The 25,795-nt window shown below is 35.5% G+C and overlaps 1 protein-coding gene across 11 annotated transcripts in view; it reads left to right on the top strand.

Annotated features, from left to right (window-relative positions):
• CEP112 (centrosomal protein 112) overlaps positions 1–25,795 on the top strand; it is a 555,671-nt gene that overhangs the window by 389,989 nt on the left and 139,887 nt on the right. For all 11 annotated transcript variants that reach the window (XM_069076590.1, XM_069076589.1, XM_069076587.1 and 8 more), the window contains one exon: positions 11,187–11,249. In XM_069076590.1, coding sequence (XP_068932691.1) covers positions 11,187–11,249 — 63 coding nt within the window. The remainder of the gene's footprint in view (positions 1–11,186; positions 11,250–25,795) is intronic.

The raw sequence follows: 25,795 nt of genomic DNA, 5'->3' as shown, positions 1-25,795 counted from the left end.
CTGTCTTATTACACATTTCTGACTGGATGTCCTAAAGACACATGATACAGCATGTCCAAGATAAGAACTCATTTCCAATCCTCTTAAACCCACGCTGCTTCTGAACTTAACTATTTCTGCTGAAAGTATCACCATTGTTCCATTACCTAGATTTAGAATCACAAAGTTATCCTTAAACTTTCACTCACCCTCGCCTCCTCATACCCATTCGGTTACCAAATCTTGTTTCTCTTTTACATCCATTCCCTTCTTTTAACTCACATTACCCTAGTTTGAGCCCTTTTTACTATTTCACTTACCTCCTAATTGCCTAATTGGTCTCCTGGAGCATCTCTTCAGTTCACCTACTGCATCACTGCCAAGAGATATTTCTAAAGCACCAGGCTATATCACTCTTCTAATTGCTCCTCCTCCTCTAGAGTCAAATACAAATTATTCTTTTTGGCATTTAGAGCTTTTCACAGCCTGGCCCCAACCTACCACCCCAATCTTATTATATCTTACTCTCCATCATTTACCCTATAAGACAGCCAAATTCTCCTTACTGCCCCTCACGCATGACTTTCCTTCCTTGTTTCTCTGCCTGTGTATAGGCTGTACCCCATTCCCAGAATGTACATCTGCTTTACTTCTGCCTCTTAAAACCCCTAGTTTCCTTCTAAGTTTAGCTCAATTGAGCTTCATCTTTTACAAGAGATTTTTCTTTACCCTATCCCAGGTACTAGTACCCCCCTTCAAATTATCATGTATTCTAAATATATATATTTATATATACTTAAGTTGATATATTATCTCCTCTTTTTTAGAATGTAAGATCCTTCAGGGCAGGGACAATTTCATTTGTATCTTTGTTACCCCAGCCTAAGATAGTATCTGACATGGTATTTATGTAGCAAATCCTTGATTGATCAATCATTTTAGATCCTATAAATTTAAATTGTAAGAATACTAACAAACTAACTTTAATGTTAATCTATATTGTTGTTATGTGTGGATAACAATTATTGCAGATAAGAATACAGGGCAATAATCTATGACCTATTTTTTGATTGTCTTGGAATCTTGATTACTTGAAAAAAAAAGTAACAAACCTGTACACAGGTGTTCATTTTAAGGCTGTTTTATTACAACTGCTGCTCTTGGAGATATTCATCTTCTTTTGATGCTATACCTGCCTCTATTTGGTAGGTGATCTTTCATATTTCATGTTCAAAACAAAATCAAAATAAATTATGAGCAAAATAACAAAGCTTGCCATTGTCTGCAAGAGGTAAAATTTCAAACATAAAAAAAATTGTAGGTGTGCTAATATTTTTCTGAACATTCCCCAAAAATATATTTTCATATTGAGAAAAAACATGAAGAAACTCAAGTGTAAATTGAAAAGTTTACTTTAATATCTGTGAATTAAAGTAACTTTTAAAAATTAATATGTCTTGGAATTTGTTGATGATTTAGTGGATTAAAATTGCCTATATTTGGACTTGGAACTAAGAATCCACAACTAAATTCATAGTGTTTAGGGAGGCTCTCTCATAAATTTTCAAGTGATAGAATCAAAAGAATTTTTATATGCAAGGTATGATAATATTCATTTCTACTATAACTAAAAAAGAAGTCTTTTACAGAGAAATCTGTACAATTTTATTTTGGCAGAATTTATTTTTGCCTGGGTCAGGACTGGACTTACACATAGATCAAATAGACATTGATCTACTTATTTGTTGATGTTAAAAAAAACCCACCTTTTACTGCAATGTTTGTAGTGCATGAAATTCTGCCATTCAAGACACTTTCCTTTAAGTTAAGGTCCTCTATTAAAAGTTTAGAAACCATTGAGGACAGTTTATTGAACCAATTATGAGTTATTAGTATCTTTTATTAATTAATTTGAGAACATTTTCATGGGAAATGATTGAAGACAGGATCCAAATATACGGTACAAATCAGATAAAAGCTGCCATAGGTTGAAGGTATTAGATAGTAGAGGGAACTGATTGTTTAAATTAGGATAGGAATTACACAAGAGAAGAGGCAGTTTCCAAAAATAGTGGTGCCAATTTAAAGATAGATTTTGCTTACTTAATAATTTGTCTGAAGGTCTATTTTGGTTGTAAACATCTTGTCATTTTATAAAAGATCCAAGCTGTAGGGCCCTAGCTCTAGTGACTTAGCGCCAATTACAAATTGCAAGAAGCCACATGAATATGATGGAAACAGGAAACAGCTTAGTAAAAGAAGAAAATACACAAAACATCCAAATGAAAGATAGTATCAGTAATATATATTTGTCCTCACACCAAAAATTCTGCATAAAGAAGTAAAGGAATATTTCTTTATTACCTGTTCTTCATTTACCTGTTCTGCATACTTTGATAAGTCCAGCATTTCCCGATCTGTGTTGTGTTCTGCAGGATAGGATTATGAGATCTATGAGAAAATGTTGATTCTCATGAAATTTTTACCTTTAGAAAACTATGAAATCATATTACTGTAGTGCTTCTAGGACTTTTGACTTTACACCAATGCATACTGCCCCAGCTGAGGATATAGAAAACAAAGTGCTAGATATAGAGTCAAAAAATCTGAATTAAAATTCTGCCTCTGACACTTCCTACATATGTAACCATTGGCAGGTCCCTTAAGCTTTCTGAGCTGCAGCTTCACCGTCTGTAAAATAGAGATTATCATCACTGTAGTACCCACCTCACATGGTTTTTGAAAGGATCAAATTAGATAATATGTACAAAGCTGTATGTAAATTTTAAAGCACTGTATAAACACCAGGCTTTTTTTTTAAACCCCTGCATTCCTTGATAGACAGTTTCACATTGGTTACTGTTTTTAGAAGAATTCATCCTCTCATGACCAATTCACTGCTGATAAGCTTCCACACATTTAGCTAGACTTATAAGAGGTTCTTAAACTGGGGTCCATGAACTTTTTATACATGCATACCTGTATGTATGTATGAAAACACATGTAGACACACTTAGATAAAGATAACTGGTTTTCAAGACATTTTCTTTGTTTTCTTACATATTTTATTTTACTCACTTAAAGACATTATTATAAGAGGCCCCTAGGCTTCAGCAGGCTGCCAAAGTTGTACATGATACAAAAAGGCTAAGAATTTCTGCCTTCAGTGCCAAGCAAAGTCTATCACTTGGTCAATATTTGAGGATTATAAGACCTGACAGAACTTACTCTCTAAGTGACTCAAATAGTTTCTTGAGAGCCCATGATCAAGTCCACATCATGATGAAGTATCAAAAGGAGCATCTTTATTACATGCAATTTTTCAGTTTGAAATTAGATTTAATTTGTAATGACTTCCCTGAAACCTACTCCTCTTTATCCTAAGAATATACCATACCTCCCAAATGCTGGACCAGGCTTACAGACTTCATCAATACATTTTAAGCCCAAAATAAAGAAAAGAGAATAAAAGTCATACTAGAAAAATCTTGAAAAATTAGAAAATATATAATCTACCATGTGCTTAGAAGTTGTACATATAAAGGGCCAGACTAGAAGATCATCTTTTCTGGCTACTACTTATGCTTGTCTGAGTTTATTTCGAATAAGTTTTACTAATAAGATTAGATAGCATTTTCTATTCTATTTATTATCTTAACCCATCCTCCTCATGATTTATTCTATATATTAGGGACCATTATTTAGTTTTATAAAATTATTCAAGAAAGTTAAGCTTATTCATACAGTTATGAATTTTAAACCAAGCTTTGTTGAAGTGTTTGAAAGATTATTTGCTTATCTCATTCCAATTTATTTTAAATGCTTCCTTTTTTCTTGGAAATGGACTTTAGTTTTTTATTTCAAAGCAGAATCATAGAAATACTCTGGGATGAGATTTAGATAATCAGCTGAAATCACAGTTTGACAAATTATTTTTTTTGTTCTTCATTTTCTTTCATTTTTTCCAAGACATTGATATAGTTCTGTTCAATTGTGACTAGCAAGTTCTAACATGAACATTGCAGGGTGTGTATATTATACAATTTGGGTTTGGGAGGTTAGAGAGTTTTCTTTATGAGCTTAGTTTCTGATAGCCCCAGGGAAATAAAGAGTAATGAGCTTTCCTGCACTGACAAGCACCTGAATCTTCATATCTTTCAGAGAAAAATAAAAGCATCAATGATATGAAAGTTAACTTTTAAGCCATTTCTGTGATGAATAGCTCATCAGAGCTATCCTGCACAGGTAATGCTGGCATCATATGAACTGAGACCAGTAAATTTCAAGATCAGTGAATGGCCTAAATTCATTGATCTAGAAGAAACTAGATTTGTTATAGAACTGTGATAGTTCATTATAGATATTAAGAAATTAAGCATCTTCATGGACCTGATATTTTTTTCTCTTCAGCAAGATAAAACATCTTTGTATACTTGTGTGATAATAGTAACAAAGTTTATCACATAATATGACATGTAAAAACATTCTTTTCAGCCATCTCTATAGAATTAGGGTTTTAATAGGATAATTTCAGAAAGATGGACCAACACAGTAAAAATAAAAAATGCTTTCATGAATTTATTAGTGTTGGAAATAGAAATGAAGAGATTGGCTAAAAATATAAAGGTGGGTCATTGGGATAGAATAGCCATACAATTTACAGCAGCAAATAAACATAATAACCCTATATTTAGCAAGTATAAAGACTTAAGATTTTGAGATAAGAATTCATTATTTGGTAAAAAAAATAGTTGGGAAAACTGGAAAGCAAAGTGGCAGAAACTGGGCATAGACCAATATCTTACTCCATTTACCTATATAAGGTCAAAATGGAGACATGATCTGGAAATAAAGAGAGATTTTACAAGAAAATTAGAACACGAAACATGTTACCTATCAGACTTATGGACATGTGAACAATTTATGAATAAATAAGAGAAAAAAGTTAAGTCTAAAATGGACAATTTAGATTACATTAAATTAAAAAGGTTTTGTACAAAACAAAACAAATATAACCAAGATTAGAAGGAAAGCAGAAAATTGGGGAGGGGAGAATTTATAGGCAATTTCTCATATAAAGTTTTCATATCTCAAATATGTAAAGAACTTTGTAAAACTGATAAGAATATAAGTCATCTCCAATTGATAAATGGTCAAAGGATATGAACAGTTTTCCAATAAAGAAGTCAAAAAAATTTATGTCACGTGAATAAATTCTCTAAATCATCTTTGATTAGAGAAATGCAAATTAAAACAACCTTGATATATTATTTTACATCTATCAGATTGGCCAAAATGATTGAAGGGTAGAGTAACACATGTTGGAATGGATGTAGAAGAATTGAGACATGAATTCATTGTTGGTGGAACTGTGAACTGATCCTGCCATTTTGGAGAGCACTCTGGAATTACACCCAAAGAGTTATTAAACTGCCTTATACCCTTTGACCCAACAAGACCCAACAACTAGGTCTATTTCCAAACATGATTAGAGGAAAAGGAAAATAACCTATATGTTCTAAAATGCTTTTAGAGCTCTCTTTGTGGTGGCAAAGAACTGGAAATTGCAGGGATGCCCATTGGGGAATGGCTGAACAAGTTGTGGTATGTGATTGTGATGGAATACTACTACTGTGACATAAAAAATTATAATCTCAGTGATCAGCAGAATGACATGGACAGACTTGCACAAAAAATTGAGGAGTGAAATGAGCAGAATCAAGAAAACATTGTATAATACCCAAAGGACATATGAAGAAAGATACTGACTGCATCCAAAAAAAGAACTGATAAATAAAAGCATGTATAAAATACTTTTACACACACACACACATACACATATACATACACATACACATGCACACACATTTGTGTGTATTTGTTTCTGATGTTAGCCATTTCTTTTTTTTTTTTTAATTAAGCAATCGGGGTTAAGTAACTTGCTCAAGGTTACACAGCCAGTTATTTCTGGGTGTGGTACTGAGTATCTGAGCCCGGATTTGATCCAGGTCATTCCGACACTGGAGCCGGTGCTCTTACTAGCTGAGCCACCTGGCCGCCCCAGATGTTAGCCATTTCTAAGGCAGGGTGGGGGAAGGGTAGAAAAAAATTACATGATAATTTTGTTATATACTTGAAAGAAATAGTAAGTTGTATTTAGTAGATTTGTTGTTAAATGCACAATCATCTTTTTTTATTGTACTGTCTTATGGAATTCTTGTTTTATCCCACAAATATTTATGTAAAAATATAAAAGGGATCCTGGTAGACACACATAAAAATTTATTAGTGAAAGGAAGTTTTTAAATAGACACGCAGTGGAGCTCTCTTTGGATTTGGATAGATACACACATATATCTATCTATCCATATATATAATACATATACACATACATATCATCATTGCCTTCTCATCCTGTATGATTCTTGTCTCTGCTTTTCAATTAATCTTCTATGGAGACCCTGCATATTACTTTGTGAACCTCCTCTGAATCTTTCACCAGACCATTCTTCAAGAACTGCCTCTTCTTTCCTTCCCTGTATCTTAATACCCCTTTATATAATTCTCCAATTTCTCCTTTAATCTGGTTCTCATGGGGGGGGGGGGGAAATGGACTTTTTTCCTTACCCCCTCTATGTGTACTTTTTTTTTTTGCTTTTTGAAGGGCAGTTGGGGTTAAGTGACTTGCCCAAAGTCACAGAGCTAGTAGGTGTGTCAAGTGTCTGAGGTCAAATTTGAACTCATGTCCTTCTGACTTCAGGGCCAGTGTTCTGTTCATTGTGCCACCTAGCTGCCCAGCTCTATGTGTACTTCTGATCCCATCTTTTCCCCTCTTTTCCAGCAGATTGACCTCCAATATATTTTTTTCTCTGTCTCCAATCTTCAATCTCTTCCTATCTACTGATTCCCACCTTTCTGATTACAAACATTCCCCTATCTTTACAAGTCATTATCTTCCCCTTCAGTTATTGTCCTATATTTTTTCCCTTTCATAACTTCATTCCTGAAAAGTTGCCTACATTCTTTCTCTATCTCACCTTCTCTTGTTTTTTAATCCCCTACAATCTGGCTTCCAGCCTCATTACTTAATTGAAATTGTTCTCTCAAAAGTTACCATTGATCTCTTAATTACTTAATCTGATGACCTTTCCTCAGTCCTCATACTTCTCAACCTCTCTACAGTACTTGAATTCACTTATCACATACTATTCCTATATGCTGTCTCATCTATAGGCTTTTATGACACTATAATCTCCTGCTTCTGTCCATATCACAGACTCTCCAGATTCTGATCAAGGTCCAACCCTTCTACATGTACTCTTTTTTATTGGGGAGGGGGTTACTTTTCAGAGGGGGAAAGGCAGGGCAATTGGGGTTAAGTGACTAAGGACTGTCCTTCATGAGGATTTATGGAAAATTACGTCAAAATCTGGTTGCCTAGAGAGGTTAATCAGTATTGTACATCAGTTTCACAATGGCATGCTTGCCTGGGTTTTGGATAATGGACTATGCCTTCATGCTTTCCCAATGACCAGTAGAGTAAAACAAGGCTATGTGCTTTCTCCCATGCTTTTTAGAATGATATTTTCAGCCATGTTGTCAAATACCTTCAATGAGGATGAACACAGCATCAAGGTCAGCTACTGCACTGATGGCAAATTCTTCAACTTGAAAAGGCTACAAACCAAGACCAAAGTGGAGGGAGTGTTGGTTCAAATCTAAATTCGTAAACTAAACTACAAAGAAATTTCAACATCCTCTTTGTTTTGGATAAGTCTAACAGAAAGATAAAGAAAGGGGAAAATATAAAATTGAACAAATTTCTGGAGAAACTAGAGCTAAAAGATTTCTAATGGGATTGCTAAAGAATATCATATTTCTCAACTCCATATGGAGCTTTTACAGAAATTCAACCATGTATTTATTAGAGGACAGTGATATTGAAAATAAATGTAAAAGTCAGTAATAACAAATACATCCTCTATAGATCAGAATGCAATAAAAAGAGTAATCAGTTCAGAGAACACAAAGAAAAGACCTACACCTAAGTAGAGACTTAGTAATGAAATCCTAAATTATGAGTGGGTCAAAAAAATCATAGAAATAATAATTATGTAAAAGAAAATTATAATGATGAAATAATATACTAAGATTTCTGGAATGCAACTAAAACAGTCCACAAGGGAAAATTATATCCCTTAAAATATATTAGCAAACTAAAAAAGGAAATTATTAATGAATTCAAAATACATTATAGCAGTTTTAAAGCCTACAAACAAATCCAAAGTAAGCACAAAAGAGGAACTATTGAAATATAATATGATATATGATATAATATAATGTAATGTAATATTTCCCCCAGTGGAATAGGTGAATGAGAATAGTTTACTCCATCAGCCATGAAGTTGACTGAAGCAGGCACTGTGGAGTGCTGAGTGCTTGGTCAGGAATCAGAGATGCAAAGGTCATATATTGCATCCTAAGCTATTACCAGTTATCCTGAATTTTACCTTGCTACTGGACTTCAATGACTGGGGAAGAAAGAATGAGGCTGATAACTCTGCCTCACTTAAATCCAACTTACTCACAAGTCAAGACATCACTCCATGATGTCATTGATCCTCTTTGAAACAAAGGACGAACGATGTCTATTATATAATATACATCCTCTTGTGTCACTCAGACAGCCATCACTTGCTGCAGGTTCAGATTACCTCTTTCCTGGACTATTTCACTGGCCTCCTACTTGGTCTCCCTTCCTGAAATCTCTCCCTTCTCTAATCCATCCTCCACACATCTGAAGTGATTGTCCTAAAGTGGTGGTCTGACCACTAAATAGAATTCAATGGCTTTATGTTACCACTAAGATCAAATATTAACTCACTTTTGACATTTAAAGCTTTTTGCCACCAGTACTTCCTCTCTTTGAAGACCTCTTACATATTATTCCTTTCCATAATATTCTTTATTCTCAGCCTACTTGATGTTCTTCACACATGACTTTCCATCTCCCATCTCTGTATGTTTATATTGGTTGTCCCCCATTCCTGAAATGCTCTCCCTCTTCAACTGCCTTTTGAAGATCTTGAACTTGTTTCACTATAGGCATTTCAAATACAAGCAAAGCAGAATTCATTACCTTTCCCTCCCACCATCCTTATAGGCACTTAAGCTTCACTCAAGACTCCTGTTGATTGACTGATTCTATCAGTGCAACATTAAGTGTGAGAATTTTATTTTTTGCTGTTTTATCAGCCCAGTTCTTTTTCTAATCATATATACCCATGGTTGTATTTTTATACCATTTATTTCAAGCAGTCATTATTGATAATATTCTATAGCCTACTCACTATATTCTTTGTTGAATTCAATTCAACTCAGGGCAAGTGTCTGAGTACATATTAAATTTGCAGATTACACCAAACAAGGAAAGTAACTAAGACACTCGATGACAAAATCAGGAATCTGAAAACTCTTAAAAGGCTAGTACATTGAGACAAATATAAAGTGATGAAATTGAAAAGGAATTAATGTAATTTTTTTACACATAGGTTAAAATAAAATAGCTTGACAGTGCAAGAAGAGGGAGGCATTGCTAGAGACCAGTTCTTCTGGAAAAGATCTCAGTATTTCAGTGGACAACAAATTCAGCATATGTCAATAGTGATTTAGAAGCCAAGAAAGCTAATCCACTCTTGGGCTACATTGAGAAGCATAGTGTCTAAGACTAAGAAAGTGATAACCCTTTGTACTCCACACTGGGCAGACCATGTCTATATTTAGTTATAGATGCTATATTTAAGAAATAAATTATTAAACTGGAAAATGTCCAGAGAAAGGAAACTAGAATACTTAAGGTCCTGAATATCACACCTTATAAGGATCTTTTGAAAAAAACTGGTGATGTTTAACATGTAGAAAACTTAGGACTTGATAGTTGTCTCCAAATATTTTATAAGCTGGAATGTGAAAGAGGGGTTAAACTTGTTCTTCTAGGCTCCAAAGGACAGAACTAGGAACAATGCATGAAAGTTGTAAAGAAGCAAATTTAGATTTGATGTAAATAAAAATTTCCTGACATTAGACTTACCCTCAGCTGAAAAGTAGTGCCAAAGGGAAATAAGGGTTACCTGCTAGCTGGAATTCTTGAAACAAATATTGAATGACTGCTCTTGGAGTGTGCTATAGAGGAATTTTTTTTCAGTTATAATTTGTTCTATATGGCTTCTTTGGACCTCTCTTTGTGATTATGTAAAATGAATTGAATTAAATTGAAATATGAATAGTGTGTCTTCCATTGCTCTTTAAGACACCTGAAGTTTTGATTCTTCTAATATTGCTGTGTCCCATTACTTTTAGACAAGTAGCATGCTTTTTCTCCTTAGATATTTCAGAAGAGTTAATAACTCAAATACTTATTAAGCACATACAATATGAAATGAACTATTCTAAACACTGGAGATATAAAAGTAAAAAGTATATAATTTTTCCCTTCAGGCAGTTTGTAATCTATTTGGAAAACTTAGGACAGATATATAAAAAGAGAAATAATAATCCAGTCATATGCTAAGTATCAAATGAATGGTACAATTGTCAGCATTAAAAAAAATCAGAAAAAGAAGCTCTTGGGAGTAGGGTGTAGCAGGTTGTATAATTTTATACTTATATTCCATAGTTTCAGCATTCAGTTTATTTGATTTAGGCATTTTGTTTGTTTTTAAACATTAAATCATAAAGTAATTATCACATATCTGTCATTATCTGAATATTTTAATTTATTTTTATCTTCAAACTTGAAAATTCCTCATCAAAAATTTTCTGAATTTCTCTCTTACTCTTATATTAATACCTTTTCCCATTTGCTGCTTTGCAATTTTTCTTCTCTCTTTCACACTTTCAATATATCTATTCTTCTCTCTTTTTCTCCTTCTAGCCACAGAATTTGCATGTTTTTCTAATAATTGGCAGCAAAGGTACAATTTTTTTTGCCTTTTAAGTGATGAATAGTTGGCTACAGATCAAAGACAAACTCTGGTTTTTGTGGCTGCCACAAACGGGCGTTGTACTTGGCAGCAATCCCAGCTGCCTGGTGATAGGCATGTCAAGGGGATGCCAAGCATATAGGTCAGCAGTGAAGTGTCTGGACACGTTCTTCAGCTAAACTAATCTGGTTTCCTTTTATATATGTGTGTGTTTGTGTTTTTCAGGCCAATAGCAGGTTGAAGCAGATTGAAAAGGAATATAGTCAGAAGTTTGCCAAATCCTCACAGGTAAGCAAAATTTTAAAAAAATTCCACAGTAGTGTCTCTATTTTTGACAGTTAAAATTGATTCCAGAAAACTTCCCTTCTATGTTTCCTGGCCATTGTCGTTGTTCATTTATCTTTACTGGAGATGCAAACAATAAAAATAAGAGTTTCCTGTTTTAAATGTCATGGAAAAAAAGCCTGAAGATTAAACATGCCAGTCCAATAATCCCTTTTAATATCTTTATTCATATCTTTGGATATCTTGTGAAACCAGCCAGTGCACTTTAACAGCCAAGGCTGTAACATATTTCACAAGGGAGGGTACACACAACTCTGTCCATGGTCTCAGGCTCTTTGGATGATATTATATTGTGCTTTTCTGAACTTTGGCATATTTTATTGAATTTTATGGCTACTTATCAGTAAAATTTAGAAGGTAAACCAAATCTTAGCCATATCAGTAGCTTATCAACTAACTCAGGAGGCACTGTGGTATAGTGGGAAAAATTACTGGCATTGGATTCAGAAGAACAAGGTTTGGGTCTATCATCTGACAGTTATTACCTGTGACCTTAAACAAGTCACTTAAAGTCCCTGAATCTCACTTTCCTCATAAAAATTAGAGAATGCCCTATGAGGGCCCTTCTCACTATATGTCAATGAACCTTTTAGAGAAGGGGAAATATAACTATTATTTGACATTAAAGCATTATTTGTGTGTTGCCATTCAATTATTTATTACCTATTTATTCTTTTTAAGGTGAGTCCATGACAGAGATTCCCAAGGAGAATGTAGAAATCTTATCTCCTGACCATTAGATAAGTTAGTGTTTTGTAGCAGTTTGACCTAAATATACTGTATAAAGGACTAATCATGTGCATATTTTTAAAAGAGACAGTGAAACATAAGGCATAGAAGCTAGAATGTAGACCTGGAGTCAGCAAAGAAATGTGTACAAATTCCACTTCTGACATTAATTGTGTGACCATAAGCAAGTCCCATGCCTCAGACACTAATACTTGTTTACATTTACTAAGGGGTTGCAATCTGTAATGGTGGAAAGAGTTTTCACACCCATTAAATCATGGGTGGTTGGTATAGCAACATATTTCTTAAGATGATACATAGATAATGAAGATAATTTTCCACAACCAAAATAAACGAAGTAGACAAAAACCAGTTGTGGTAGCCTGTCTTTCAGAAAACATGAGCCAAAACCTTTGTTTTCATTAAATTTCAGTGCTAGAAGATTGTAGCAATTGACAACAGAAATGTAGCCATAGAGCCACTGCTTTTTTTGAGAAATTCTTTTGAGAAATAGTTTCTCATTTAATATATATAAAGTTGGAAAGCTTGGGATTTGGCTTGGTTTATACCCGTTTTTTTAAGAAGATGGCATAATTAAGCTTTTTAAAGCAACCAACTCAGCTCATTTCTCTAAAAAATGAAATGCTGTGAGGAGTAACATGAAATTTCTTACAGTCCAAAATTTTATCTTTAAAATGTATATTTTATGACACTCATTGCAATTTAGGGAATCATATACTCTTAAAATGATCTAAAAATTTAATTTCTTGTGTTTATATAAATTGGTGATTATGTCTTGATTGCCAATGTTCAGATGTCTCCATGAAAATATATTTTGGGGAAAGTATGTCCTTTATTAACATTGAAAAAGAAAAATTCACTCCTTTTTTAAAATAGCTTTTCAAAAAAAATCCAAGTTCAGAAACACAGCACATGGCAAATTTCTATCAAATACATGATATGACCTTTCCCTCTTGCTTTTTTTTAAAATAAATTTTTCACTTTTCATCTGATTTTAGTGTCATGTATTTCTAATCTGAAGCAGAATATCTGTCCTCAAAAAATTTGCTTAAACCCTCTGTTCCTTAGATTTCTCTCAGATTTAATTGGTAAAATTGGTGCCCAGGTATGTTAAACTTAATTGAAAGAATATTTTAAAGCTTTCTATATTCCTGACCCCAAGAAATATAATAAATATTTTAAATTGTGGAAGGTCAACATTACCTATCAAAAGCGTGGGCTGGGATGATCCAATGTGCTGGGTATCATTTATGATTCTAGGAGCTATCTGAATAGTTTGAAAAAGATAATGTAGCTGCCAAATGGATACCCACCCTGCACGCATTTGTTCTGTGAAATTTGGATTCACTCGGAGGGCCTCACTTGAGGACCTAGAGGGCCTTACGTGGCCTCGAGGCTATTGGTTCCACACCCCTAGTTTAGTTTATTCACAAGAACCAGCCAGTACAATATGTCTCTTTTTATCTCTTCTAAATGTTTCAGATTAAACCTTTAGTTGTGCTGCCATTTAAAATATGCAGTTGGGCACAGAGTTAAGGTTGGAATTTTGACCTTTATTCTAGATTCTTTTACTTTTGAGGGCTTAAATTAGACTACTGTCATTTATATAATTTCACAATTGCTTAGCAGTATAATAGACTATTGTAACTGTCCTGGGGTTATGCTGAGACTGTATTACTCACATGTAACTCTTCCAGACTTCTCAGTTCTAATGTCATACAACAAGTTGACATTCCAAAATATTTCTTTCTCTCAGTGAACAATTAGTTGTTCTTTTTGTTTGAAATGGCAAATTAAAGCTGTCTTTTATTTTGACAATCATAGTATATGAAAGATACTTTATACAATTCTCTAAAAAGATCATAGTAATGTTCACCATAGAGATTTAACATCTTTTCCCCTGATTCATTTTGATCACTTTCATTAACCTTTTGTTCTGTTACAAACAAAAGGGACCACATTCCTTAGCTACATATTATAGATCTGTAAACAATAGTATAATTTAGTGCCATCCTATTTTACTGAAATATTTAATTGGTCATTAGCCTATTTCGAAATCTTTAAGTAAGCCTTAATTTTTTTTAGGGCATGATTTTTTCTTTTTTGCAGAACTTCTATATTCCATATGTTCATGCTGTATTTGACAAAGAATGTGTAATTTAGTTTTCCACATGAAAGAAAGCATGCTTTTTCTCAGAATATCCTGGACTATCATGCTAGTTCATTTCTCCAAATCTGAAGTTTATTAACTCCTTATTTCCTCTTGCTATAAACCTTCTGAAATAAGAGATACCTCGAGTTTCATGCCCTCTTTGTCATTTGAGAAGCACGGTTGTCTTTATGTTTTCAACTTTAGGTCAGTCAAAAGACAATTTAAACCTTGTTTTTATAAGAATTAATTTTTTTGGTATACAGTCTTCTTAAGTACTTCAAAATTTTGTAATTTCATATTGTAAGTACTTTGTCTACTAAAACAGATAACAACTCTTTGTAGAACAAAGCCTTGGTAGAACATTGCTGTGGCCAAATAAATTCATTACCTGGTGACCAACCTCTCTGACCTATTCTCTTCTTCTCCAAGGCTCATGAGATACATAGTCTATTGCAAGGTCTGTACATGACTTTCCAACTTGGTAGGACCTATGAGAACTTGTATTCTACCAGCATAACTTTATATAAAAACACCAAAAAACACCCCAAACCCTAAATCCAACAATGACAATAATGACAACAACCCCTCAAAGCCCAAATCCCATATCATAAAGGGTGAGTCAACAACAGTGGAATGGAATGCCATCCAGGATAATATTTAGCAGCAATTCTTTGTGCCCTGGTAACCACTATAGTAGGCCTGGCAGGAATCCTGAAACCCAAGCTAATTTGCCTCTGTCATTGTCCCTCTTTGGGTTAGCACCCAACCAGTATGATGAAAGTATTTCAGTAAATCCAACACCAGAGGATTTCAAGCTGGCCCCACATGGAACCATTCTGATGATCAATTTGATGCAGAGAACATTATAGTGGGTGGTACTGTTTTGTGTCATGGTAAGAAGACAAGAAAAACTAACAAATCAGAAATACCAATATTCTACGTGCTGGAAACACTTTTGGTTCAAATGGAACTAACAGAAAAAAATGAGTGCACTTGAAATGGACTTGAGATGAATATTTTTATTATGTGCCAATTCTATATCATAATAAAATGAGAAACAAATGCCATCAGTTATTGACAAGGATTTGCTTGTTTGTCAGTATTATACATTATTTAGCTTTAAGTTAAACAACAATGTATTCCAACCATTACATAGCAATCATGAAAAATAATGTCAATCCTAAAACCAAATAGATAAAATAAGCAATTAGATTGAGGAGCTACTTAAAATTGAAGATGGAAAACTTGAAGACTCTGAGGTGATTGAAAATCTTCACAATACAAACTCCATAAATTACACCTAATGACAAATGACAAAAATACTACTGAAATTTCAAATGATTTTTAAAAAGAGATGAGCATAAGACATTTTGTGTTTGATGGCCATGTCAAAATAAAGAATTAGGAGAAAAACTTACACAGAAAGATAAAGTAAAAATACTTTTTTTAACAAAAGTATTCTCAGTTTCACTTACAGTATAGTATTAATCACTATCTGAGCTAATTCAGCAAAACTAGTAACCCCTGCTCATTTGTGCAGTGAATGCAACTTGAACCTAGGCAACCAATAGAACCACCTTGTCTGTAATAACTTCCAGAAGAACTGAATGACTATTTAGGTTGCAAGTCCCAGGAAAGTCTGCATATGAGGCAACCTTAGTTAGTAGGCTCTTTGGAAACTTTTCTCCAGATCCACAATGGGATTCCATAAAATTTCTGGATACAGGGTTCAACTTCACAAGGTACTCCCAAGGTTTCCTTCTCCTGCTAGAAACATGAGTTGATCTCCATTCAGTAAAAGTTCTTTTTGCTATCACTTCCAGTTCTTCACTGTCTTCCTCCTGTTCCATGCTTTGATCCTTTTTGTCCCCAAAACAGGAGTCTAATGTTGGATTCCTCTGTTTGCTTTGCTTCCCTCGTTTACTCACGTTGCCACTCAATTACTTGACTTTTGGGCTTTTTGCCACAGTAAGACTCTGCTACCAGACAGGGGAGTTTCGTACCAAATCGCTGGGGTTGTCTCAGCTGCTGAAGGTCTTAGTTGGGTACCCTCTCTGAAGCCTCCAAACGCTCTGGAAAGCTGGTCACACACCCCAGGACCTCCATCCTAGACTGCAATCCAGATCCAAGCAGGTTAGAGCAAGAGCAATTACCCCTCAGACTGTTTGCTTGGTCCCCCTACAGTCTGCAGGCCAGGAGCTATAGCTGCCACGTGGGGGTGGCTGCAGGGCCGCTGTGCTTCAGTGGCTTCTCCCTCCAGAGGATAAAGGCCAACCACACTCCCAGCTATTGGGTCCCAAAGTCCACACTGCACTGACCTCTCACTTTTTTCCTTAGCATCTATAGGTTTATAGTTCTGGAAACCACCTTAGCTGCTGGTGATCTGAGGTCCCTCCAGCCAGTGGCTGGTCAGGCCCTGCCCTGGGGTAAAGCCTCCAGCTTGTGCAGGGCTGTGGTCAACCCCCAGAGCTGCACTGGCTGCTCCCTGCCAGCCTGCCAGGCTATCCGCAGTGGACGATTAGCTTCTCTATGTCATTTTGTGGGTTCTGTAGCTCCAAAATTTGTTCAGAGTCCCCTTTTACATGAATTGGAGGTGGTGGGAGCTGGAGCCCAGTGGAAGCCATGTTTCTTCTTCACCATCTTGACTCCCTCACTTGCAGTTCTTGATGTCTTCATGCTCCTGTAATTCTAACCTAGGTCTTCCAAGGGCCATAACCATATTAAGGTACAAGAAAATAGCTTATTCTGAAATGGAGTAATTTTTGAAAACTGATAAACTATCATGAATAAATAAATTTTCCTACATTATATGACAGAAAATGTGAAAGCAGGGCAGCGAGGTGGCACAGTGGATAGAGCGCTGCGCTTGGAGTCATGAGGATCTGAGTTCAAATCCAGCCTCAAATACTTGACACTTAACTAGTTAAGTGACCCTGGGCAAGTCACCTTATGCCTATTGCCTAGCCAAAAACAAAGGAAGAAAAAGAACAACAACAACAAGAAGAGAAGAAGAACAACAAGAGAAGAACAATAACAAGAGAAGAAGAAGAAAAAAAGCCTGACAAGTTTCACCAAGTTTCTGGACATAAAATAAACCCACACAAATCATTGGCATTTCTCTATATTACTAACAAAGTCCATCAGCAAGAAAAAGAAAGATAAATTCCATTTAAATAACTGTAGACAATGTAAAATATTTGGGAACCTACCTGCCAAGACAAATCCAGGAACTATATGAACACAGCTACAAAACACTTTTCACACAAATAAAGTGAGATCTAAATAATTGGAAAAATATGAATAGAGCACTGGCCCTGAAGTCAGGAGGACCTGAGTTCTAATCTGGCCTCAGACACTTAACATACACACAAAAAAACTAGTCCTGTGACCTTGGGCAAGTCACTTAGCCCCAGTTGCCCTACCTTCCCCCCTCTAAAAAAATAATTGGAAAAATATCAGTTGCTTCTGGGTAGGCCAAGCTAATATAATAACAATGACAATTCTACCAAAATTAATTTACTTATTCAGTGCTATACCAAACTACCAAAAAACTATTTTATAGAGCTAGAAAAAATAATAGTTCATGAGGAAAAACAAAAGGTCAAGAATATCAAGGGAATTAATAAAAATAGAAATGCAAGGGAAGGTGGCTCAGCCATACCAGATCTAAAATTGTATTATAAAGCAACAATCATCAAAACTAGTTGGTACTACCCAAGAAATAGAGTGGTAGATCAGTGGAATCAGTTGGGTACACAAGACACAATAGTCAATGACTATAGTAATCTACTATTTGGTAAACTCAAAGACTCCAGCTTCTGGGATAAGAACTCACAATTTGACAAAAACTGCTGGGAAAACTGGAAAGCAGTATAGCATAAACTAGGCATAGACCAGCATCTTAGACTGTATCCCAAGATAAAGTCAAAATGGGTACATGATTTAGACATAAAGGGTAATACTATGAGCAAATTAGGAGAGCAAGGAATAATTTACATGTCAGATTTATGGAGAAGGGAAGAACTTATGAGCAAACAAGAGACAGAAAATATTATGAAATGCAAAATGGATAATTTTGATTACATTAAATTAAAAAGGTTTTGCACAAACAAAGCCAATACAACCAAGATTGGAAGGGAAGCAGGAAGTTGGGAAACAATTTTTACAGCCAATGTCTCAGAGAAAGATCTTATTTCTAAAATATATAGAAAACTGGGTCAAATTTGTAAAAATACAAGCCATTCCCCAATTGATAAATGGTCAAAGAATATGAACAAGCAGTTTTAAGAGGAATAAATTAAAGCTATATATAGTCATATGAAAAAATTCTGTAAATCACTATTGATTAGAAAGATGCAAATCAAAATAACTCTTAGGTACCACCTCACATCTATCAGATTGGCTAATAACAGGAAAGGAAAATGATAAATTTTGGAGAAGATGTGGCAAAATTGAAACACTAATACCTTATTGGTGGAGTTTTGAACTTATCCAGCCATTCCTTAGAGCAACTTGGAACTATGCTGAAAGGACTACAAAACTGCATATTCTTTGTTCCAAAAACACCACTACTAGATCTGTATCCCAAAGAGATCATAAAAAGGCGGACAAATCCACAGATACAAAAATATTTCTAGCAGCTTTTTTTGTGATGACAAAGAATTGGAAATAGAGGGGATGCCCATCAATTGGGGAATGACTGAACAAACTGTGGTATGTGAATGCAATGGAATACTATTGTGCAATAAGAAATGATAAACAGGATGATTTCAGAAAAACCTAGCAAGACTTATATGAACTGATACTGAGTGAAGTGAACAGAACCAAGATAACATTGTACATAGTAACAGCAACATTGTGTGATGAGCAACTTTGATAGACTTAGCTCTTCTCAGCAATTCAGTGGTCTAAGACAATTCTGAAAGACTCGTGATTGAAAAATGCTATCCACATCCAGAGAAAGAACCATGGAGTCTGAATTTTGATTGAAGCAGACTATTTTTTTCTCTTTTTTTCTTTCTCGTGGTTTTTCCTTTTTATTTTCTGATTTTTCTTTCACAACATGACTAATGTGGAAATATGTTTAATATGATTGTACATGTATAACCCATATCAGATTGCTTGCCATCTTTGGGAGGGGGAAGGAGAGACACGGAAGGAGGGAAAAAATTTGGAACTCAAAATCTCATAAAAATGAATGTTGGAAACTAAAAATTAAAAAAAGAAAATGTAAAAGCATCTCAGAATCTTCATACAGCAATATTTGGAGCAGTCGTTGTAATGGTATGACTTACAGAAGAAAAGTTAGCACCATCAACCTTGAAGACAGAAATAAAACACCACCATGGCAGAAGCAAATTGAAAAAGATATTACTGATCTGTGGAAAAGAATGGGAAATTTACATCAGTGTTTACCTATCTGCAGTGGAAAACTTGAACACCGTATTGCCTTTATCTTTGGATTAGAATAAAAGAAATTGAAAGTAAATGCAGAAAACATAAGTATATCAGACATTCAAGATTCACTGAATTAGCAATTAAAACCAAAACTGATAAATTTAGAATTACATATGAGGAGTTTAAAAAGTACGAATATCAAAATAAAAAGTTTAACATCAAATAAAAATTTCACTGCAGATGCTTGACAAGTAAAGGAAACTTGAAGATCTTATTACCAAAAAATGGAAATTATTCATTTTCTCTGGACAAAAAAAAAAAAAGGAGAAAGTACTTGTCCACATGAAGCTGCTAAATCAATAGGACAAAAAAAGGGGAAAACACAAGGTAAAATCCTTATGAATTGATACCAAAACTTTCATACCATATCCTTCCCCCAGAAGCCTTCAGGAGCTCCCAGCAGAGACACAGAGTGGGTTTCTGAGCTTGTGCCTGGGGCCCAACTTGGGATCTACACCCTCCTCCCCTGTTAAAGAGTCTCTGCCTACAAACTCCATCTTCTGCCTGCCTCCATAGAAGAAGACTAATAATATTGCTTTCTCACTGGAGTTAGGTTAGGGCCTCCCAAGACTGCAAAGACCTTGACCAAAAGTCTCTCTTCACAAAAAGCTGCAGACTCAGGAGTAGCACAACCAGTTAAGAAAAAAAGAACTAGCTAGGGGGTGGGGTCAAGATGGCAGAGTAGAAATAGGACTTCTGCTGGGCTCTGGCTTCCACCTCACCCAATTCACGTAAAAGGTGGCTCTGGAGAAACTTTGGAGCTACAGAACCCACAAAATAACAGAAGCTAAACTCCTGCTGAGGACAGCCCGGCAGGCTGGCAGCAAGTGGCTAGCAAAGAACTCTGGGAGCCAACCCCAGCCCCACGCCAGCCTGAGGCTTTAGCCCTAGGGCAGGCCTGACCAACCACAAGCTGGAGGGACTTCAGATCACCAGCAGCTGTGGCAATTTCCAGAATTATCAACCCATACATGCTAAGGACAAAGTGAGAGGCCAGTGCAGTGTGGAATTTGGGATCCAGTAGTTGTGAGTGTATCAGCTTTTGCCCCAGGTCGAGAATTCGCTGAGGGCTGCAGTGCAGTCACCCCCACATGGCTGATTCAGCTCCTGGCCTGCAGATGGTAGGGGGACCAAGCAACTAGTAGGGGTAATCACTCTTGCTTTAACCTACTTGGATCTTTATTGCGGTCTAGGGTGGAAGTCCTGGGGTGTGTGCCCAGTTTGCCAGAGTGTGTGGAGGCTTCAGAGAAGGCACCCAACTAATACCTTAGAAAAAATCACCTGAGAAAACCCCAGCATTTGAGACAAAGCTCCCCTGTCTGGTAGCAGGGTCCTACAAAAAAGCAAAAAAAAGTGCAAAAGTCAAGTAATTGAGTGGCAACACGAGCAAATGAGGGAAACAAAGTACACAGAGCAACCCAACTTTACACTCCTACTTTGGGGACAAAAAGCATCAAAGCATGGAACAGGAGGAAGGCAGTGAAGTCAGAACTACTGCACCAAATGCTTCAAAGAAAATACGAGCTGGTTGGAGGCCATGGAGGACCTTAAGAAGGATTTTGAAGAGCAAATAAGAGAAATGGAGGGAAAATTGGGAAGAGAAATGAGAATGATGCAAGAAAATTATGAAATGAGAGTCAACAACCTGACTGAAGAAAATAACACCTTAAAAATAGACTAACTCAAATGGCAAAAGAGGCTCAAAAAAGCAATGAGGAGAAGAATGCCTTAAAAAGTTGAATTTGACAGATGGAAAAAGAATCTCAAAAGCTCACTGAAGAGAATCATTCCTTCAGAATTAGATTGGAGCAAATGGAAGCTAGTGACTTTATGAAAAATCAAGGTGCTATTAAACAGATACAAACAAATGAAAGAATAGAAGGTGATGTGAAATATCTCATGGGGAAAAACCACTGACCTGGAAAATAGATACAGGAGAGACAATTTTAAAATGATTGGACTACCTGAAAGCCATGATCAGAAAAAGAACCTAGAAATCATCCTTCAAGAAATTCTCAGGGAAAACTTCCCTGATGTTTTAGAACTATGGGGCAAAATAGAGTTTGAAAGAATCCACTGATCACCTTCAGAAAAAGATCCCCAAAAGAAAACTCCTAGGAATATTATAGCCAGGATCCAGAAATCCCAGATCAAGGAGAGAATATTACAAGCATCCAGGAAGAAACAATTTGAATATTGTGGAAACACAATCAGCTTAACACAGGGTCTGGCAGCTTCTACACTGAGGGATCAAGGGCTTGGAATATGATATTCCGGCGATCAAAGGAGCTGGGATCAAAACCAAGAATCACCTACCCAGCAAGACAGAGTATCATGTTTCAGGGGAAAATATGGTCATTCAGTGGAATAGAGGACTTTCAAGCATTCTTTTTTTTTTTTTAAGCAATTGGGGTTAAGTAACTTGCTCAAGGTTACACGGCCAGTTATTTCTGGGTGTGGTGCTGAGTGTCTGAGCCCGGGATTCGATCTCCAGGTCGTCCCAACACTGGAGCCGGTGCTCTTACTCGCTGAACCACCTGGCCGCCCCTCAAGCATTCTTGATGAAAAAAACAGAGTTGAATAGAAAATTTGACATTCAGATACAAGAAGCAAGAGAAGCTTGAGAAGGTAAACAGGGAAAAGAAACCATAAGGAACTTATCAAAGTTGAACTATTTACATTCCTACATGGAAAAATGATCATTGTAACTGATGAAACTTTTTTTATGTGTGTGTGTGTTTGTGTGTATGTATGTCTATATAGGATGATATATGGGCATATGAATACATATGTGAATGTGTGTATACATGGTTACAGATATACATAGATAGAGGGCACAGGACCAATTCAGTAGGAAGGGATGATACTTAAAAGGTGATATTAAGAGGTGAGAGAGGAATATAATGAGAGGAGATGGGGAGAGACAGAATGGGGTAAACTATCATATAGAAGAGGCAAGGGGAAATGGTTACAATGGATGGGAAGAACAGGAAGGCAAAAGGGAATGCATCAACCTTGTTCTCACTGAATTTGACTTAGGGAAAGAATGACATACACATTAAATAGGGTATGTCACCCAACAGGAGAGTAGGGGGCAAGGGTATGAAAGGGGGGATGATGGAAAGGAGGGCAGACTGGGGGGGAGGGAAGTTGGAAGCACCCACTTTTGGAAAGCCACAGGATCAAAGTAGAGAATAGAACAAGTGGGAGGTGGGATAGGGGGGAGGGAAATATGGTCAGTCTTTTACAATATATCCACTATGGAAATGTTTTGCATAGCTACACATGCATAACCTATACTGAATTGCTTATCCTCCCAGTAAGGGTGGATCGTAAGGGAGGAAGGTAGTGAATTTTTAATTCAGAGTTTTAAAATCAAATGTTCAAATATAAATATATACATATGTGTATGTGTGTGTGTGTGTGTGTACTGTTTTTAATATTGTTTTACATGTAACTGGGAAATAAGATATTCAGGCACTGGGGCATAGAGATCTACCATGCCCTACTGGAAAGTCGAAGGGGGTATGGGAGAAGATATGGGAGAGAGCAGATTGGAGGAGGGGATATCCAGTGGGATCGCCATTTTGGGGCAGTGGGTAGGATAAAAATGGAGAGTAAATTTGTAACTCAAAATCTGGTGGAAATGAATGATGTCAACCAGAAGTTAATAAAGCATTTGATTAAAAAAAAAGAAAAGAAAAAGGAAAAAAGAACTAATGGAGGAATTGTGGTAGGGGACCATCATTGAGGTATATTTGGCCTGAAGAAAAAAGGGACCAAGACTATTCTGGGACCAGTCCTGTTTCTCCCTCCCTATCACCACCCCTCCCCCAAAAGGATACAGAGCGAAAAAACCCCAACAATCTTTCAGTCATTGTTGAGCCATTTTTCAGCTGTGGCAGAGGTAATGAAACGGTTTGCCATTTCCTTCTCCAGCTCATTTTACAGAAGAGAAAACTAAGGCAAACAGAGTTAAGTGACTTGGTGAGTGTCACACAGCTTGTAGGTATCTAAGGCCAGATTTGAATGCAGGATTATGAGTCCCCCTGACCAGGAAGACTGTCCACTGTACCACCTCGCTGCCCCAAACAATCTTATATCCCCCAATTTAGTAGGAAGCTTAGGCAGCTTTTCAGCCCAGTGTCAAGTGTGTATCCATCAGCAAAGGAGAAGTCAGTGTGAGTGACAAGAGAATATCTTTTAAAAGATTGAAACCCCAAAGATTTCAAGAGGAAAAACTATTGATAAAGGCCTAGAGCACAAATAAATCAGAGAGGATCCTAAAACAAGATCTAACACAAAAAAATCTAAGTTGGATCAAATTAAGGACAAAAACTTGCTCATCATTAATAAAATGAATGACAAAACAGTTATTTGAAGGGAAGTGACTATACTAGTCTATTTACAAAACTTGAAAGTGAAAGACAGCTAATTAATGACTCAAATGAATCATAATGACACGTATATTACAAATATACAAAATATACTGATATAATGACAATGCTAGGGTAGTTGATATCCACTTGGAAAACTATGCTTTATTTGAAAGATACCACCAACAAACAATTTGGAATTTTTCTAGGCGATAGTTTAAATCCACTTTGTTTTTGCCTTAAAATTATTATCATCTCTCAAAAATATAGCTTCCAGTGTAAAAAAAGTCAAACCAAAATATCTTATTAGTCTATTTGATATATGCAGATAACATAGCAAATATAATCTGGTTGATAGAATTATAGGTGAGAAGTACTCTATATATCATATACTGACAGATAACAAATCCCCACATATAAATGCAAACCTCAAAATATGCCTGACAGTTCAAACAGTAAATTCTAATGGTCATTATCACAGAGCTTCTACAATTTTGTTGGTATCCAGAAAAAAATTAAGAACATTTTTAGAGGCAGCCATCCCAAATCCTCATAATCTCCAAACTGCATGTATTGAAAAGCTTTCCAAGTATTGAGACCATGCAGACATAATCAAGATCATGTAAAAAACAAATGATAGGTATGTACATCCCCATCATCCTGTCTGTTTCTAAAGCTGATCTAAAAAATGTTTTCAATGAGCTTAGAGAAAAATGTGCTTACATACTAATGTTTTAATTCAACTGTAAAAATCAGTTACTTTATTTACCTATGCAAGACTATGGAGTATGAAATATAAAAATAATAGGATTAATATTTTTCTACAACTTATAATATATACAAACTCCATCAAAAAGATGAGAATGAAGTAATATTAATAACGTTATGACACCTATTTCACTAAGCTCTTCCACATAAACAGTATCTCCAAGAACCAAGTTGAATGTTCTCAAAATGGCAGTTTGGCTAGCAGTTTAGATAGTTTTCACTATGCTTTTTATAAGTTGTCATTTTGGAGAAAGGCTGTTAAAAGTGAAGGCCTGAAAGAAGCTGAATACTTTTGTCCTATTATGTCTTATGGCCTATGATGGCTCAGGAAAAGGTAGGAAGAAAGTGGTTTGAGCAATTTTCTTGATAGAAATATTTTAAGCTTTATGTTGCTAAGGAGGTTGAAGATGATTCTTGAAAGACTTTGCTTGGTACCCTTAAGTAAAATGAATGGTAGAACTGTGTTTCCAGAAAAAAAAAAAAGTCCTCTACACTTAAGATGATTAAAGGTGATGATGGCTATGATTTTTCTCAATTCAAATATTATAAATAGTTCGATATATCTTTGTGCTATTGATTATGTTGTTAATAAATTACATTATCAGTAAATTTAATATTGAGGATATTAGGGTTTTTGAGATCAGGATAGTTATGAACAACTTCTTATGTGAAATTTAGTTTATTAAATATTAACTAGTTTAAGTTAAATATTAACAAGTTTATTAAATATTATCTCAAACTTCAAATGAATATTCTAAGCTAAATGATTAATTAATGAAAAAAGTTTGCAATTTTATTAAGGAGAATATAGTAGTAAACTGAGAGGTGACCAGCAAATGAGGTTGAGTGACTCCTGTAAACTCTCAATATAGTGTTGTGGTTTAAATTTTTTTTATTTCACATAGGGATATTCTCATAGAATTATATTGCAAAGTGCTTCATAATACTGCTGAAGATTAATAACATTAGCTTGCTAGCTTAGTTTT

Source organism: Petaurus breviceps, unplaced genomic scaffold (assembly GCF_028583685.1).
Source record: "Petaurus breviceps papuanus isolate PSGF00001 unplaced genomic scaffold, PetGlider_PUasm1.0 90925, whole genome shotgun sequence".
In the NCBI taxonomy this organism is placed as follows: domain Eukaryota; kingdom Metazoa; phylum Chordata; class Mammalia; order Diprotodontia; family Petauridae; genus Petaurus; species Petaurus breviceps.
Note: the sequence above shows the minus strand (reverse complement) of the source record. Positions and strands in the feature narration are given on the sequence as shown.